Source organism: Haemorhous mexicanus, chromosome 5 (assembly GCF_027477595.1).
Source record: "Haemorhous mexicanus isolate bHaeMex1 chromosome 5, bHaeMex1.pri, whole genome shotgun sequence".
NCBI lineage: Eukaryota > Metazoa > Chordata > Aves > Passeriformes > Fringillidae > Haemorhous > Haemorhous mexicanus.
The window spans coordinates 69366364-69384793 of NC_082345.1; the positions used below are offsets into that span (position 1 = coordinate 69366364).

General features: G+C 42.3%; 1 protein-coding gene across 4 annotated transcripts in view; it reads left to right on the top strand.

Moving 5' to 3' along the window:
* Positions 1-5850: 5850 nt before the first annotated feature.
* The window catches only part of BEND7 (BEN domain containing 7), a 46852-nt gene continuing 34272 nt past the window's right edge, over positions 5851-18430 (top strand). Inside the window, exons 1-2 of one of the 4 annotated variants that reach the window (XM_059847486.1) lie at positions 5851-6168; positions 9967-10050. In XM_059847486.1, coding sequence (XP_059703469.1) covers positions 6108-6168; positions 9967-10050 — 145 coding nt within the window. In that variant the 5' untranslated portion in view covers positions 5851-6107. Of the gene's footprint in view, positions 6169-6627; positions 6765-9418; positions 9627-9966; positions 10051-18430 lie in introns of those variants that run through there. The other 3 variants (XM_059847484.1, XM_059847487.1, XM_059847488.1) reach the window with 3 other exon arrangements.

Consider the following 18430-nt stretch of genomic DNA (forward strand, 5'->3'; position numbering starts at 1 on the left):
GAGAAAATGCCCATGCAGGTGCACTGGCTGCCTCAGCAGAGAGGTCAGGGATTGAATGGGTGATGGAGTCTTCAGTATCTACACATCTCTGAAGGTAAATCCAGGGGGGGTCACATTAATGAAAATGCTGCTGTATGTATCTTACTGCTGAATAAAAGCACCTTTTTCAGATGTTGTCAGTCTCCAGCCTGACACAGATTTAAAATTCACATAATCTCTCTTTAAAAAGTGCTTGTGTGAGTAGATTTTGAACTCCATTGTACCTTGCAATGAAATTTTATTTTTTAGAACTGAAAAGCAGGCAGGTGGTTATGAATGTGTCTGAAACCATTTCACCAGCCTGAAATATAAGTACTGTTGGAAAACATTTAGGAAAATAGAACATCTTAGTAGGAGATGCAGCAACTTTTCATGAATTTATTTTAGTTTGCATCAGTATTATGAGCTACAGGGATTATTAGTAGAGAAACTCTCATTGGGAGAGGGGATTGATGGTGTTGAGGCAGCAGCCCTGTGAGTTGACAGGGATGCTAATATAGCCACGGCAGAAGTTTAGAGAGCAGATCAGAGCAGCTGGGTGGGCTGATAGAGAGGATCAGGGCAGCCCAGAGGAGCAGTAAGAGGATCCAAATAAGTGGATTAGTAGCATACCAAAGCACACATTACTTTTAGTTTTCAAACTCCCATTGATTTTACTGCAAGTGCATTTACTAATGTGTGGCAGAAATGGAAGAGGATCAAGGCAGAATCGAGACATGGAGAGCAAGTCCCTGTGGCAAGCTAGAAATGGCGAGAGGCTGGGCTGTGGAGTACAGCACAACATCTCCACATCAGGCTCAGTCAGGACTTAGAGGAGCATGGCTGCTGCCTGGGCTTCACCCCACAGCCTCAAGGAGCTGTCCAATGGTGTTAAATGCTTTTGTTCCTGCACTGATGCTGCGTTTTCCATCTGTAGCTCCAGCGATTGCATGACTGCACTCTTACATCGGCCTTCAGCTGCTGTGGCTGAAGCAAACTGACACAAAAATGGAGGAATGATTAGCAGCAGGACCCTCTTGGAACTCTCCCTAGCATGGGGCTCGCTGGGCTGCTGGACCCTGAGCTGAGCATGCTGCAATTTGGGCCTGCAGCATCCATCAGAACTGGGAGTGCTGACTGCTGTGCTTGGGCTGGCATCACTGACATTGACTCTGGGATGAGCCAAAGCTCAAATGTGCCCTTTCTGAGGACACCAGCCTGGCATTTCATCTTTTAGGCAGAGGTGGTAGTGATGGAAAGATACATCCAGCCTAAAACTTCTAAGCACTATTATACTTTATATAGCAGGAAAGTTCAAATTTCTGGCAAAATAACAAGCCCTACTCACATTGTCCTCAGCTGCTTTGAAGGACTTGGGTTGTAAGGCCAAAATTAGTTCAGCCCATGGTTTCTCCATGTTGCAGAGAAGCAGAAGATGTCCATGTATATGGGCAGATTTCTTTTACTGTTTCACATCCTCTTCCATAAAAAAGAGCATTGTTGAGACCTTTTCTTCTTCATCCTTCAACCACATCTGTTGCTTAGACACCTCGGTCTCCTCTCCATTCCCAGAATTCAAACCCAAACACTGCTTTGTCCTAGGGATGACTTAATATCCAAGTACTGGATCAGAGTGGATGACCATCAAGCATTGACTCTTTGAATACAGTGCCCTTCCTCTTGCAATCTTAGTCCAAGCTGTACATAAATTCAAAAAAGGGGGGAAAGTTCAACCTTACAGTCAAAAGGGGGTTTGCATTCTGATATGGAAATGTTTAGAAGGTTTGCATTCTGATATGGAAATATTCAGAGGGTTTTGGACTGCACACACAAAGAATACTTTGTACATAGATTCAGTTATATTCTTTATTGTTAAGACAGTTCTGGAATGTTTTGGTCTCCCTGAGCTGGCAAACAGATGAAAACATTGGTCTGTCCTGTAATTTTTTTCTTTAAAATTTATATGTGAAAGATTAACAAGCAGCAAGATGGACAAGAAGACATTTCAAAGCTGCGTTCCAAAAGAAAAAGAGAGTAAGGACAGAGTCATGAAATGTCAACACTGTGACTCAAATGGTCAGGAAAAACTTAAGAAGGATTGGAAAACAAGTTAAGCTGCACTCCTGACTTCAGAATTCTGAAGGACATCCAGAAACCTTCCTCCTAATGACCCAGTCCTTGGATATGCCAGCCTGAGAGCCTCCTGAAAGGGAAGGTTTGTAGTGAGACAGCAGAGCACAACGTGGCCTATTGTCAGCTTTGGGGCTAAGTACTGCCCACATATGTCATATGACCTCAAAACCACCACTGGAAACACTACTACAGTTTATAAAATCCTCAGTGCCATTCATTACACATAACTAACCAAAACAGCTCACCTATTAACCTGTCACCTGTACAGCTCCTGGTCTCTTCACCCTTCTCCTGCTCCCTAATTCCACACGGAACCTCGTCAGGCTCCAAGATGAGTGGTAATCATGGTGCTATTAATGTGACAGTCAGCAGCCTCTTCCCACTTCACACGGCCTCACATGAATTCCTTGACATTAGACTTTAAGTCTCAGATCAAATCATGGAGTTTATGAATCTTTCTCCACTATAATTTCTCCAACTGAAAAGCTGAAGTGGTTCTTAGTACACTTATTTAATTCTTCTCAGCTCTAGGACTCTTTAGTCATCTCTGTCCTATACTATCCTACTTCTGAATAATAAAACATTATCATGAACTGGACACACCTGGAAACAAAAAGTCTGGGACATCTTATGTGAAGAGCACTGCTGCTGTTAATACTGGGATAGTGCTAGATTAATTATATTTAATCAGTTAGCTCACAATCTGAAATGAAAAAGAAAAGTATTTTGCACACCAGAAAATTGTTGGAAAAATTACTATCAGTTAGAATGGGGAGGGGATATTTTGAAAGTAATTTGAAGCATAATAAAATGTTAACTAAGAAATCATCAGGGATGATCACACTGACTTAGGACATGTCGCAAGACAAAGCCCTTATTTAGTTGGCTAATTTCATGGGATTTTGAAAAACATATTACTCAGTTAATGGTTTGAGGAAATACTTTGAAACCATTCATGAAGATACAAAATGCTCAGAATTTTTCATATTTTCACCAGAAAAAAAAATGACCTATGGGTTCTTAATATGTAATAATAGCAATATGATAGCGAGACAGAAACTGAAATAAAAGATGAAGTTAAAAGCTGTCTGCCCCCCACAGCCAGTGTGCACTTTATCCTAAGTCACTTGGCTGCCACAGCAATGCAGGCAGTGACTATCTAGGGTGACACAAGGCAGCCATTCTAATGGGATAAAGAGGACTTTCATCTCTACATTTCTCCAGCTGGAATAATGCAATGCTGGCCTGTGACAAATGAGCAGATGATCCCAGCCCAGTTTTAGGATGCCTACCCCAAAATGCCCAACAACAGACTCACAGCTCCCTGTACATGGGAGCCTTGGAGTTTGTGTAGTTTTTTTCTAAGTCCCAGCTGAGAAGCACCAGCAGTGCAGGACAGAAAGCTGCTTCCAGCTACCAGATCCTCCTACATGTTGTATGGATAACTACAAGACTTTGACCTAAAGTCACCTTGTCCTAGTTTCTATTTCACTTTTATGCAGATGAGATGGCAGGATTGGGGCTGTGGTATCCACGCTGGCTCGTACTTTCAGAAATGAAAGCTGCAAGATTTATTCATCTGAGCGACCACAATTAGGCTAGCTTGCAGGATCAGGCTTATTCTGCATGAAAAGGATCTCTCTAACTCACAAAAAGGAAAATGAGAAATATCAGTGGAAAACGGGATGTGCTAACTCTTGGAAAACATTACTGGAAACTGCATTGCCCAGACTGAAATGTCATTTAAAGCCACGAGTGCCCCTTTAAGCAAAATATCAGCACAAGGAAGGAAGAACTAAAACCAGTAAGAGAGCAGCTGATAAAACATTGCCATCACATTTTCATAAATTATATCCCAAAATGTTTCACAAAATTGAGTAACAGAGGAAAACAGAAAAGATTTTTGTAGCACATTCCTTTGGCAAATGCAGGATAAAGCTCATCATGTGAGCTGAACTGTAAATGAGGGCCTTATGCTTTATAAAAATTCTCCTATTGTCCCAGGAAGGAGGAGAGTCAAACACAACAGTTTCAGCATGTAAGTCCTGTAAATAAAGTTAGTTAGCAGACAGGAATCAGCAGACTGTTTGGGAAAAGTAAAAAAAAAGAAAAGATAAAATACTCTTTTTGTAGGAAAAACTTAGGCACACTGCGGCTGCATTTCAGACCCGACTTCATTACACTGTATCAGAGATTAATTGGACCCACAAGATCCAGCAAACAGCATATGACATCCATCTACCTTTGCTGCTTCAGCATCCTCCCAAAAATATATAATGCAGGATTTTAAATAGTACGTTAGCCCAGTTTCTTTTCATAAAGTCTTCCAGAGAAGTTTAGGAAAATTCCAAAAGTAGCATACTGATTGCCTCTGGGATTTTCCACTTAGCAATTTAATAGAAAATTACACCCCTACCCAATCTGTGAGGTTTCCATAACCTCCCTCGTGAATTTAATTTTCCAGCATATAATAAATTTTACCATTAGGCATATTTTCTGATATTGCTTCACCATTTAGGCTATTTCCCAATTTTTCTTTTCAGAACCACATATAGCCTCTGTGTGGTGTCTGGACAGCACCTTGCACTGAAGAATTCAGGTCTGACTATGTCCATGCACATAGTATACAAATCGCTACTGTTAGTATTCAATTTGCTTCCCTCCTGCTCATTTTATGTCATTATTCTAAGTGATAGGGTCGGTCAATATTACTGGAGCTAACGGGATTCTCCTGGGTACTCTGAGGAGACCAAGGCAAGATCTGCATTTGCATCTGTTCAAGTAGGCGTATGCAAGTATCACATAGTCTTCTCCTTGTCACAACACAGTCTGACTACATGTAAAACACAAGATGATGATCGGAGCTGTGTTTGCAGTTATCAGCAGTCATAACTGTAAACGCCTGGGTCCTTTCTCTACAGGCAACAGGCAAAAGCACTCTCGGCTGTAAAAAAAAAAAAAAAAACACAACACTCCACCCTCAGTGAATTTAGCACAGTGAGCAAACTGGAAGTGTGGCTGAAGGAGTCAAGTGGTGAATAAATCAAAGCACTAATTTCAGCTGTGTTTGGGCCAGCCGTATGGCTGCAGTGACCTCACGGTGACCGTCGGGAGGGCTGCCAGACGCCCTAAATCTCGCTCCTCTGGAGAGCCGAGACTCTCTTCCTCTTGCTTAGGCGATCCAGTTTTTGGCCGTGGGGCTCCCTTCCTCTTGCTAAGGCGATCCAGGTTTGGCAGAGCTCAGCCCAGCTGGCGGCTCGGCGCTCTTCTCCAGGCCTTGGTCCATGACACCAGCGGACACATCGCTGCGATAATCCCTGCAAAACAAGGCAACAAACAGGTGTTGCCATCAGTTCCTGAGATTTACCCACTTCCGCACGCCAAGTTCAACCCCCTCCCCGCCGGCCCTGGCCCGGTCCTGCTAAACGCGAGGAGTTCCCCCCGCTCAGCCCCTGAGGGGAGCCGCGGGCAGCACCGCGGTGCTGAGCGGGCAGCGCCGATGCCCGTGTGCGAGACGCACGGCGGGAGGGGGACACAAAATGGCGCTGCCCCTCAGCCCCTCGCCCTCAGCCCGCGGCGGGGCCGAGTGGCGGCGGGCCGGCCCCGGGGTGGCGGCGGCTCCCGGCCGGCGGAACCGCCGCCTTCCTTCCCCCAGCAGGTGGCACCGGGGTCCCGGCGCCGGCGGCGAAGCCATTGCGGGCCGCCCTTCGCCGCCGGGCCGCGGCCGCGCAGCCGGCGGGGGGGAAGGCGGCGGCATCGCCCCCGCGGGGCTCCCCCCGCCGCACCCCGCTTTTCCTCAAAGTTCGGGGCGGGAGCGGGGGGGAGACCGGAGCCAACTTGTCCCGGATCCCTTTATTCGCCGCCGGAGCCGCCGTCTCTCCCAACCCCCGCGTGTATTGCTGATCGGAGGGACGGAGCTCGGTCCTGTGTCCGCCCCGCTCCTTCCTGCCCGCACCATGGAGTTCGCCCAGAGGAAGAGGAGCAGGAAATCCCAAAGCTTTAAACTGGTCAACGAAGGTAAGGCGGGGGCGGCCGGGCTTTGTTCGCTGGCCGGGGGCAGCCCCGACTTTTGCCCCGGGGGGAGCGGGGCGTTATGAAACGCCGGCGCCCCCGGGCCGCCGCTCCCTCCCGGCTCTGTTATTGAACTCCGCAATCCTCTGCCTCAACTCCCCGAAACCATTGCACGCCTATCTTTTTCTTTTTTTTTTTTTTTTATTTTTTTAAATTTTATTTCTTTCATCCCCTTCCCGTTTCCTCTTTCTTTTTTTAATTATTTTTGCATGTGTGTTACGTGTTGTTGCAAAACCACCACCTCAAGCCTACCCACCACCACCTCAGGTGGACGTGTTATTTTTTTCCGAGCAGAGAACCTTGCACAAAATAAAGTTGGTTCGTGTTTAGTGGTGAATCCTGCTTGGGCGGGGGGGGGGGAGTAAAAAAAATCGGGAAGCGAGCAAAAAATAATGACACTTGAGCAGCGACAGACCTCCTTAGTATTCAACTCTTGTGGATTTATTGTATTTGGGGTGGTTTTTTCCCTCTCCTCCTCTGTGTACATCCTTGTATTTCAAAGAAAAGCTGAATCGAGATCGCTTTATTAAAAATCCACGCAGGTAATTAATTGTACGTGGGCAGGGGAGAGCCGCTGGCGTGTAACTTGTTCGCTCGGGGTGTGTTTGCTTTTAGAAAAGAGGATATTTTAAAAGGGATCGTGAGGGGAGAAATATTTGAATTCATGTCGGGCAAGAAGCAGAGCTCTGTGTTTCAGTCTTCTTGTTGTTGTTTTCTTTAATTAAAGGGGAAAAAAGAGCCGCTGGTAGGCTTTTTCACAGGTGGACTTCCCAGCCCTAGGGATTTATTTTGGTCGGGGATTTATCCCTTCTCCGGCCGGTGAGATGTTTTTTTGCCCTGATGGAATTGATTCGAGATCGTTTCTCCTTTTGTGTTCCCAAGTATTGGACGGGAATATCTCTCCATGAAACGCTGTGTGTGTCCTGCATGCCAAGTTCAAGGCAGGTGACTGCTTGGGTGTAATGTCACGCTGGTGAAAAGGGGGACACACACACACGAGTGTCAAGACTTGCTGTCTGAGGAGTGCTCTGCAAAATTACGTTTGAAGCAAAGAAATTCAAAGATGGAAATAAACTCACTTGGTGGGAATAGTAAATAATGACTGCTGTATCGAGGTAGGGGGGTCTGGGGCATCACACATGGTCCCTGTTAAAACTAGAGGGGCAGGGACTTGCCAGACGTGTCTGAAATGCATTGGAGGTCTGCATCCATTAGCAAACCGATCAAGGGTGTAATTTTACAGAGAACAGGCTTGGTTTGTGGGGTTTTGGTACTGAACATGCTCCCAACTTGGAGGCACAGTTAGTGCATGACTGGGCTGGAGCATGGAGGTGGTGAAAGCAAAATGTGGAAAAACAAAACTGAAATTTTGCTTTTTTTTCTTTCTGTCATAATGGGCCTGTAAAAAGAGTATTTGCCAGAAATAGCTTACTGTTTTGCCAATCTCAGTTGCCACTTCTTACAGGTTTAGATATGCCTCATTGTATGAGACAATCTATTTAACCTTATTTTAATAGGTAAATCCAGTTAAGATGGTACATTATTAATAATATTTTATCTGTGGTCTCCTTTTGGATGTAGAGAGTCAAATACAAAGCTACACTAAAAGCATATGCTAGAGAGAAAATTATGTCTTTTTACTTTGAGAGTGGAGGAGATAAAAATCAGGTTTTGTATGTGAGTCTGCACTCTCATACTCTTTTCTATCACAGTTGATTAGAAAGATAATTATATATAAATAGTTGTCTCTTGTAATTGGCCTTTGCCTCTTGCAGGAGTTATTCTGTAATGTCACAGTTTAGTGTTTACTGTTGTGAAATTGATACAGTTTTCCAGTCCTGGACTGTGACATCTAAGGCAGAAAAAGGAAACCAAAGAGAAAAGGCTATGCTGTATGAATTGGTTGGTAACACACCATCTGCTATTGATGTGTGCCCATACAATGCTTATTCTGTCCCAAAAATTACTTTGAGCACCTTATCACAATGATCAATAGTGACCAAATCAAGAGAAAGTCCATTGCTGTGCTAAAACACAGCCACCTCTGGGGTGAAATGTGGTGACTTTAAGGCAGCAGCTGCAGACCAGAAGAATATTGTGACCAGCTGGATATACAGGGAAGTGCTAGAGAAGAAACTGGGTGTCATCTGTATATCTAAGGACCGTGAGTCCATAAGTCCTAGTTTCCACTTACTTGCTTCCACAGATCTTGAATGTCCTTGAGAGGATGAAGGTGCAGAGTGTGGCAGGTAGACCCTGACTGGCTGGCCATCAGGTGCCCACCAAGCCACTTCATCACACCCTCTGCCCAACAGGACAGCTAGTGATCTTGGAAGGCAGCATAAACCCTGCCAGTATAGTCTCATAAAAGAAGCTTTTACTTCCTCGATGTCGTATCTCGGACTTCACCTTTACCCATTTCTTTGGCTGGGCGTGCTCGGGAAGCAGAGGAATCCTTTGTGTAGCACCTTATCCCTGACCTCTCCAGTTCTGTGGTGTGGTTGTTTCCCCCTCATTTTCTTTCCAGGCCCTTCTCATTCTGTAGAATTACTGTGTTAGGCTTGATTTTAGTTTACATACTGGGTTGTTCCTCCTCTTGTGCCTTCGAGACAGTCGTGCTGTACAAATAAACACACCTAACAAAAAAGTGTCTTCCAGGAGACTTTTCCAGTCCTGTACCTGTTTGGTCAGAGGTGCAGGTGTGCTGCTTGTGGAAGGAGCTGCTTATGCTGCCCTCCACTTGTGTTACATCTTTTAAGTGAATCCCTCCAAAATCCCTTCCATGAGTTAATCTCTGCCTCATTTTTGTGAGGGAAGTAAACATAAAACCAGTTTAAGGAGGGAGTAGTTGAGAGCGTTGGGAACTGGGAGGGCATGGAAGGAGTGAGGTGGGGAGGTGGCTCTTTCAAGACACTGAATATATTGTTCAGTCTTGAGTGATTTGCCTAAGGACAGAGTGTGTGCCAGTATCAGAGTCAGAAATACCATCCAGGAGAGCTGCCTTGCGATACTTTTTTTTTACTTGGACTTACTATTTCTCTCTCTCTCTCTCTATTTCTCTCTCAAACAAAATTTTGGTTTTAGTGAACACCTGCCTGGTGTTACAACAGAGACCTTCACAGCAAAATATTCTTTTATTTAAAATAGAAACTTACTCGTAATTTTCTGTTTTTAATATCTTGTAAGATCTCTGTATATGAGATGCCAGTGCTAATTCTTCAGGTCATCACAGGCATTAATTTCTATAGGTGAATATCCTAAGGTGTCACTGAACCTCCTTTCTTCAGAATTGGGAGGCCAGTGACATCAGTATGAGTCAAGCCAGCTGAGCAATACAGCCCTGATGTACATTGCTGATTCCTTACTGAGGTGAAGTTTGAAAGTTTGTCTTGGTCTCTGGGAAGGTAAAGTTTTCATTATAAATCTGCTTTCCTTCTGTAAAGCAAGAAGCCAGATAATTGGCATCTGGTGGGATAATTTGCTGTGAAAATGAACACAGTAATTTAGGGCAGGCGTAGCTATTCCCTAAAATCTGTGAAATATTTGAGCTGAGTCTCTCCAGTGTGAGCAAAGGTTTTTTAGGAGGTGCTGATACAGAGCACATTTTCTGTGGTTAATTTGATGTACATGAAATAAACTGCAGATATATTGATAAATTGTGTAGTAAAACTGTAGCAATGTGTTCAGTGTTCATTTTTTCCAGATCACTTGAATTCTAATTTTTTTTATCGTTTTTCATTCCAGATTACCATCATGAGATATATAAGATCTCTGACTACAGCAATGATGTTAATGGGGAGACCAAAGAAACACAACCAGTTTTTTTAGGTATGTGCTTGTGTTGATTAATTTTCGAGCAACATTGCGTGGCCATTTGCAATTAGGGAGGAAAAATCCTCTGTGCAAGCACAGAAAGCGCCTGCCATTGTTTAATATGACGTTCTTTTCAAGACCCTTTTATTCCATGAATTGCCAATATATCCTTTATTAACACTGCTAAAAGTTGTAATTTCAGACATAAATGTTTATTAGTGTCTACACACAGTGCTAATTATCACTCACTCAGAGAGCCAGATGCTGACTCTGCAGTTTTGCAGCTCTGTGCTCACCCCATTTACATTGCATATTCCCTGGCATGCTTCACTGGCAATAGTTTGTGTAATTGGGGTATTACATCTTTGACATCTGGATAACAGAAATTCAATTTCCAGGAAGCTGCTATTTGTTTGGTTTTGCTTCTGCCTTGGGTGGGATAGAGGATTAATGTGCTGTCTTAATGTAATGTCCTTTCACCTCTGGAGCTTGCCTGCTAATCCTGGCATGGCAAAATTAAATTAAATCAACAGTTAAAAATGTGTAAAGAAAATACAGAAGTAATATAGAGTCTGCAGTATGATATGTATTACAGCATATCAGTGTCTGTCTATCAGTGAACCTTTACCTTTCTTGTGTGCTTTTTATCCTCTATAACTCCTCAGCTGCAGAGTGCTTCTTCCTTTCCTGCTTCTATCCCCTTCCAGTTGCATCCAGGACCTCACCTGGATAAAGCCCCTCTTGGCAAAGATTTGGCAGGCTAAATTCAAAGAAGGAGGGGCCAGTTTTTTGAGCTGTATAAAGCAAGCTTGTGAACACTCTGTTCAGGCTTTGGAGAAAGCAGATGCCATAGCACCAAGAAACTTGGGAATGTCTGCCTCTCCTTTTCAGCACCGGGAGCCAAAACATTTTTTGTGGGGTGATTTAAGGTTTCTGTAGCCTGTGTGTGTTGCCCCCTGGAGCCAGAAAGTAGTTTTGAAATGTGGGATTTGGCACCTGAAGTTACTTTGCATGCAAAATGCCTTTTTCTCCTAAATTCATAGTGCCACATCCTCTTCTAGAGGTCAGAAACAAATGGGAGAGAATAGGAGAATGTGTTAAAACAGGGGTTGGAACTGCCTTAAATTCCCTTCTCAGATTTGCACCATTTGAGCAAGTATTTCTTCCCTACACCAATTTCCAAGAAGAAGCAAAGGCCACTGCTGTGTTTTGTGTTTGGATTTCATGTTCTGGAAGCACTTTTGGTGAAGTCTGATAAACATGATGGAGTGAGCTCCACCACAGGTTTACTTGAAATGCTTTTTCTTCCAACTCTAAGTCATGAAAAGCTTTAGCAAAAATTGGGCATCAGCCAGGGTGCTCTAAGAATGTGCAGAAGTCTGTGCTTTGACATTTGTGCTGCGAGTCAGACCCACTGATCTTGATTTTGGCTTGGTTGTGCTGTCCTTAGATTTGTTTGGGTTTTTATTTTTTAGTAAGTCCAGCTTTTCATTGTGACTGAAAGTGTTCTGGCACTTAAGTGCCTCAAGTTCACGTATTTCAAGAGTCAGTCAAAATTTAGCCTTTAAGAATGTGAATCCTATCAAGGATCTTCCTTATCAGGTATAGTCAGGGTATAATCACTGCTTCACTTGATTTCACTGTTTTATGGCAAAATTTATCTCTGAAGGATGTTTATTCCAACTTGGTGATTTAGAGTCAAGTTTGTTCTCCAGTTTAAGTGATCCATAGGATCAGCAGTTGAAATCTCAGTGTGATGCAGCCTTCAGTATGGAATGGATGCTATGATACGGCATTGAAACTATTACCTTTAGGGAAGGTAAAATGTTAGTGGTAGTCTATAAATGAGTGGAGCTTTGCGACAAATGGGATGTGGAAATGCCTTTGTTACACAGCTGAGCATGGTTAACTCAAAACTGCTGTTGAGAAGAGGGGAGCTGCTAGGGTAAATGAGTAAATCAGAATAATCCAGTTTGTTTAACATACAGATAAAATAAGGATGAGATGTCAAGAAAGACCTGATGGACCTAGATGGTCTTTTTTGCACCAGCATAGATGGGCACAATGCAGCTTTGTATAAATGTAGGCTGAAAATTGGAGAAAGCTTCAGTGCAATTAAAGGAACATGGTACTGGATATGACCTCTGATGGCTGCAATGGTGTAGAGTCCAACTGCTATCTGAATAGAGCTTGAGAAGTTTTCTCATGTCGTGCAGTGTTGGGAGTGGGGATGGGGTGGCTTGTCCTCTCCCCCAGTCCTTTGTTCTGATAAGATGATGAACAAGAAGTCACATCTTTCTAGATGAAGGACATGCTAACCGCAGTCTTTACAAGAATCCAAGGGAATGTGGAATATCACTGCTATATTTTGTGGATGAGGACTGGCATGTCTTTTGTTCTGAAGGAAAGGGCTTAGTTATCTTGTACCAGGACAGACTGCTCAGCCTGAGAAGGAGGAGGCAGCCCAGAGTGAAATGCTTAAACCTCAGACATGGGTGAAATTTAAAACAGACCTGACTTCTGATTTTCCAGTAAAGTCGCAGGGCCGCTAGCCCAGACTTGGTATTACAAGCCCTTGAAGGGACTATGTACACCTGTGTGTTGTTGTCAGTGATGATTAAACTTACACTGTCTATTAAAAAAAAAATCTTTTGCATGCACCATATAGGTTTTTTCCTGTCTTAATACTTTTATTGCCAACACAAAAAAGTGAAAATACAGTATACTTCCAGACTGAGTGTTTTTACAATGCTTTCAACTTGAAATTCAGGCTCTATGTTTGAAAGGTTAATGCAGAAAACTAATTATATTATCCTGGTAATCAAATGTGTGATGAGACATTTGTCTGTGTAATTAACAGTGAAGAACTTTTATAGTTTCATAAAATTGCATGCTACGCACAGTGTGCTTGGAGCATTTGTTTTGAAGAGATGTCCAAAACAGAGATGTTTATGACTGATATAAAGTGGAACTGAAATGTACTGTAATGCAGGTGTCTGTGCATTTTACAGCATTTCGCATTGTTGAAATGGAAGGCAGCAGATTAATAACTTCACTGTGTCATGGTAAAAATAAATAATGTGTTCTTGGAGCAGGGGAGAAATGCATAAGTTACTCACTAATTTCAAGAATTTATTCTGTCCCAGAAATTATATCCTTTGCAATTTATTCACAGAGAAAAAGTTGACTTAACAAGTAACTTCACAGACTTGTGTTACTGTTAATAGGATTATATCCCAAGTCTGGTTGTTGGAGTGGTGGCTTCTGTAATTAAGACTGCATAGAAGTTTATTTTATGTATCTATGTTCTCTAAAGATCTAACTTGGTAAAGTATTTCCCTTTGGGGCTAAAGCATGGTCTTGGCCTGGGATATTTCCAAGAACTGGGGGAAGTTGATTCATATCTATTATTACTTTTTTTAATTATATGACCCCATTAATATATACTTTTATTGAACAGTTGCTCACTTGTCCTTTCTCAAGTGATTTAGCTGGCACAGTGTGGCATGAAAGTGTGTAACTTGGGCTTCTGTAGCTTCTCCTGTTGGGTGTTTTGAACCTCTTTCACCAGACTCTTCCAAAGATTTACTGTGTTTGAGGTGGGAGTGGTGGCTGGGCCACCTGCTATGACCCAGTTTCCGCAGAAATAACCCCTAAAGCCTGAATGCTCTCAGGGTCTGATTCTGGGTTTGATTCTGCAAATTTCTTTGCTTACATTAGTGTTTATGGGGTTTAATAACTTTGTTTGTCTCATGATAGGCAGGGTTATCAAATAACATGGCTTTGTGCTTGCTTTGTGAATAAGGGGTCTGATTTGAGGGTAATCCAGTTTTCCTGCATATCTAATTCTAGTGCTTTGTGTGGTGACATGAACATAGGAAAGTGCTTTGAGGTGATGTTTTAGAGCATTGCTAAGATGCCTCGACTTAGACAGCTTCAATGTCTCCACGTGTTAGTTTAGCAGAGTCAAATTCTCCAGTTCGTAACTCAACACGTGTTGCTTGTGCGGCCCTCTGACACAGTTCATGACCACTGCCCTCCCTGCTGACTTGGGGTTTAGGTTTTTCATTTGCCAAAGATGTTGTTGCCTGTGTTTTTTCTTCGGTGTAGAATTTTGTATGCTGGCGAAGACCTGGGATCACTTTTTTGGGAAATGTGTGCTTACCCCATCAGTTTAGTTCACGGATGCCCGATTGCAATTATGCACAGAGAAGTCACAGTAGGATTCCACGTGATTTAGGAGACCTTTGCTCTGATAAGGAATCATGCACACGGATCCTCTATTTTCCCCATGCTGACCTCTGCAACTTTGTATTTCAGGACAGCTTGTGGTACAAGATGACAGCTTGTGGTACAAGATGACCAAAAAATACCTAGATTTTTGAAAATTATGATTTGATGTGGGTATAGTTCTTGCTGAGAAGGGATGCTGAGCTTCCTTCTAAGATAACGGTCTCTGATGGAAATACCTGAACACTGTTTAGCATTCCAAAAGGTGTTTTGGTGAGTTCAGCCTGGTTGAGCTGTGGAGACTGTGCCGTGTGCACATGCTTCCTGATTCCTTGAGCTGAATCAGCCCTTTACAGTCTTCAAACACAGCAGGCGAGTTTTGCTGGCCCCCTTCCAGAGAGGGCAGCATTCAAATGGCATCTAATAAATTGCAGTTTAATATGCTTAATTATATAACCCTTTGTACTTATTTATTATTTTTTGTTGAGCTTTCATGCCATATGCTTCAACTTCTACTTTTTCTCACCTCTGAAGCCTTGTTTCCATACAAACCAGGCTCATGTTGTCAGCTCACATGTGCTTGTCTGGCTGCCTGTCGCTGCCATTCCTACCCTCGCAACAGCTCCACATATTTCAGCCTAGTTGGACACAAAGGTGGAAATATGAGATAAAAGTAACTTCAGTAAGCAACCTGATCCAGCAAAAATTCCTATTTGTATGTTCAACAATGGAAAAAATTCCACGGGTGTTTTGTCTGTCCAAAACCCATAGAATTAAACTATAATTAATAGAAAAATTTTATTTTCAAAGGAATCTCTTGAATATTTCCCAAAATAGATGAGAAACATGAATGTTAAAAATAAAGGAAGGAATTGCAAAATACTGGACAAAGAGAACATGATGGTTATTTGGTTTTGTGAGACGAAGGAAGGAAATATCATATACAGACATTTGTCCAGCTTTAATTCTGTTCACCCACTTATACACTTTAAAACATACACTTTAATACAGACATGGTTGCCACTTCTGTGATACTGGGATAAAATTAATGCTTGAACATATCAATATGGTCACATATAATTTTATAATTGTTTGCAGTGCTATGATAATATTTGATCAACCGTTCAGGAAAAGTATAACAAGGTGTTGGTAGGCAATGTGATATTTTAAGTTTAATAAACATAGTAGTGAAAAGATGGACAGGCATATAGGAGTGAATAGTGTAATAAATAAATTATCATTAATATGTTGTTAACTGGAGTTGTTTACAGGCCTGTTGCTTCAGACAGCTGCACACTTAGCATGTGGATGCTGCTGCAGCCTGGAACAATTTTCTGGTTGACATTTGTTCCTTTGTAATTTAAACATTCTTGCATCTTTCGAAGCAGGAAGTTTTTATGTCCTGTACGCTTTCAGTAAGGAAATAGATTGAAATGAATTTTGAGGAAATTACTTTTTATGTTGTGTAGCATTTATTAAAAAAGGGCTTTGTTTTTTGCCTTTTTGTTGTTGTTGTTGTTGTTTTAGAAGATTACAGTCAGGTAGGAAAAAAAAATAGGTTGTTTGTAAGGGGCCATCATGGAAACAACTGTAATGGTAGTTATTTTAAATTGTTAAGATATTTTTGTTATGACAATTGACATCTCTATATACAAGTTCCTAAATAGGGCTCTAACTTGCCATGGTTCTATTTGAGTAGTATTTTGTAAGTGTTATAGTGTTTTGCAGGTAACTTCAATTGTTTCAGATAAAACCCAGGGATTTGCATGGGGTATCCAAATGGCAAGTCCTGTAGGCAGCCTTTGGAGACATCCCCATCTTCTTGGAAATGGTGAGGAGCTCTGGTATGTGTACAGAGAGAGGCTGAAGTATGCACAACTCTTCTCAGGCCTCAGCATCTATCTTAGAAAGCTTTGCACAGATAGATAATGCAGATTTCTGTGTAATAAACTATTTTTTTCCAGTGCTTTATTATTCTATTTAGCATTTAAAAGAAGGCTGGCTCTTACACAGGACATACTAATTTGAGTTGTTGTGTTTTCTCTGTGCCCCATCTATTTTTTTTTTTTTAATTTTTAAATTACATGGTTATTATCTGTGAAAATTATCAGCAGTGGAATAACTGATAACAAAACACTGTCCTCGGGCTCTAGAACTAATAGCCAAATGAGATAACCAGAGAGCAAGAAGTTAAAATCTGTTACTGGTATTGCACCTATCTGCAAATTCAGATGGTGTAACATCATCTGCTCTCCACTCCTGTGGGGAGGAGGATGCTGCTGTTGCTGGTCAGCTACAAACTAAAAAGGCATGATTGGGAGAGGAGAGATGTAAACTTGCACTGAAGACTAAGTCAGGCTTATAGCCTGTAGGATTTTAATGCACTTTCTTGCAAAAGGGAAGACATATCCTAAAAACAAAACAAAACAAACAAAACCAACCAAACAAAAAACCCCCACAAACAGAAAAATCCCTGGAAAAAACTCTGAAAACCCAAACCCCAACAAACGAGCTTACAAAGGGTGAATCTTCCTGTAAGGATCTACCTAATCAAAATGATAAGTTTATGGAGGGTGCAAGTTAGGGTTTATTGTAACAAAAATGTAGTGTTTCTTTCTGTCTGGAGTTAAGTATGCTCATGTCACTGTATAGGAACACTTCTATATAAAGGAACAAGGGAACAGAATCAAGGCTGAATAAGCTCAATTAACATTAATATTTTATGTAATTGGGTAACGGAAATTTAATCTTTCTAACAACATGTCACCCGACCAGACACGTAGCACAGTCCCTGCACCCAGCAGGAGGAGGTGGGTGGGAAGCTGTTTTGATACTCACATACATTTTGCCATTGAGCACAAATCCAAATTGCCAACTTAAAACTCCCAGGGTAATGTTAAGTGGCACGATAGGAAGGGATTGCTCCAGGCTGTGGTGTGCTGGGAACATGTGGAGCTGGGATTGGGGCAGGTACAGCCCTGTACAGGAGAAGGGCAGCGTGCAGTGTACGGCTGTGAGTATCTCAGTAATTGTAGTCCTGTGCTACTCTGCAGCCTTTCAAGGTTGGGAACTGCAAACAGTCAACCCCTGGTTGGGTTGGGGCCAAAAAGTGTCATTTTAAAGGAATTGGTGCTTTTACTGTTAATGAAATCACACGCGCACACAGAAATCTGCAGGCAAACCAACAAAATAAATAAATACAGTGCAGAACTTCCTTGCAGAGGGTTTTTCTCACTGTGTTAGCTGGAGTGGAAATGGTGCTGGAGTGTTGCTGTACGGGGTTGGCAAATATTTTTCTAAGTTTGGACTCAAAGGTTTCTTGCAAGCCGCCCACTCTCCTTGCTGGATCAGGGTGGGCTGGAGCCAGCTGGCACCAGCCCAGGGAACCGGTGCACCAGGTCAAGCAGGAGATGCTGGGATCCAGCAGAGGTTGGAGCGCATTGTTCAGCTCCTCTCCCCTTCTGCTTATTCTCCTCCTAGAACAAAACTTCCCTCTTTTGGGTGTTCAGTACACCGGGTTTGCAGCAGTCCCAGCCAAACTGAGCTTGGCTTGTGTTGGGGAGGGGTTTGCAGCTCTTTTAGCTGTCTGGTTTAGCTGCTACCTAAACGTGCACCTAAGTTTAGGCGACTGAATGGTGCTGTTGAGTTGATAAAATTGTTCACATGCCTGGAATTTAGCACACTTTCAAGTACCTTGTTGAACCAGAGACGGCTCACCTTGCTTCTTGGATTTTTGGAGAGTTGTTTTTTTTCTTCTAAAGTTTCTTTTGTACAGTTGCTTTTCCAAAAATAGGTTTATTTAGGGAAGCAGGAATATAAATTGAGTAGAGGATACCAGGCATTATTGTATTAAGTATTCTATAAAGAAAGGTTGATTCATCAGTTTCTAGATCTTACTTATGACATTTGCTTAAGGTATTTGATTTTTCTATTACCAGTAAGAAAACCAGAGGCTTCTTTCTTCAGAAAGGGCAATGAACACTTCCTTATTACTCATGAAATGTAATGTATGCTTTAACAAGCAAAACAGGCTACTATCTGCCCAAAACACATCTATTCATTGTGCAATCAGCAGTTTCATATGTAAAATTAATACTTAAATGGTGCCAGGCATATTAAGTATGCAACTTTTATTATTTAAATGCCCTGAATTTATTTGGAACAG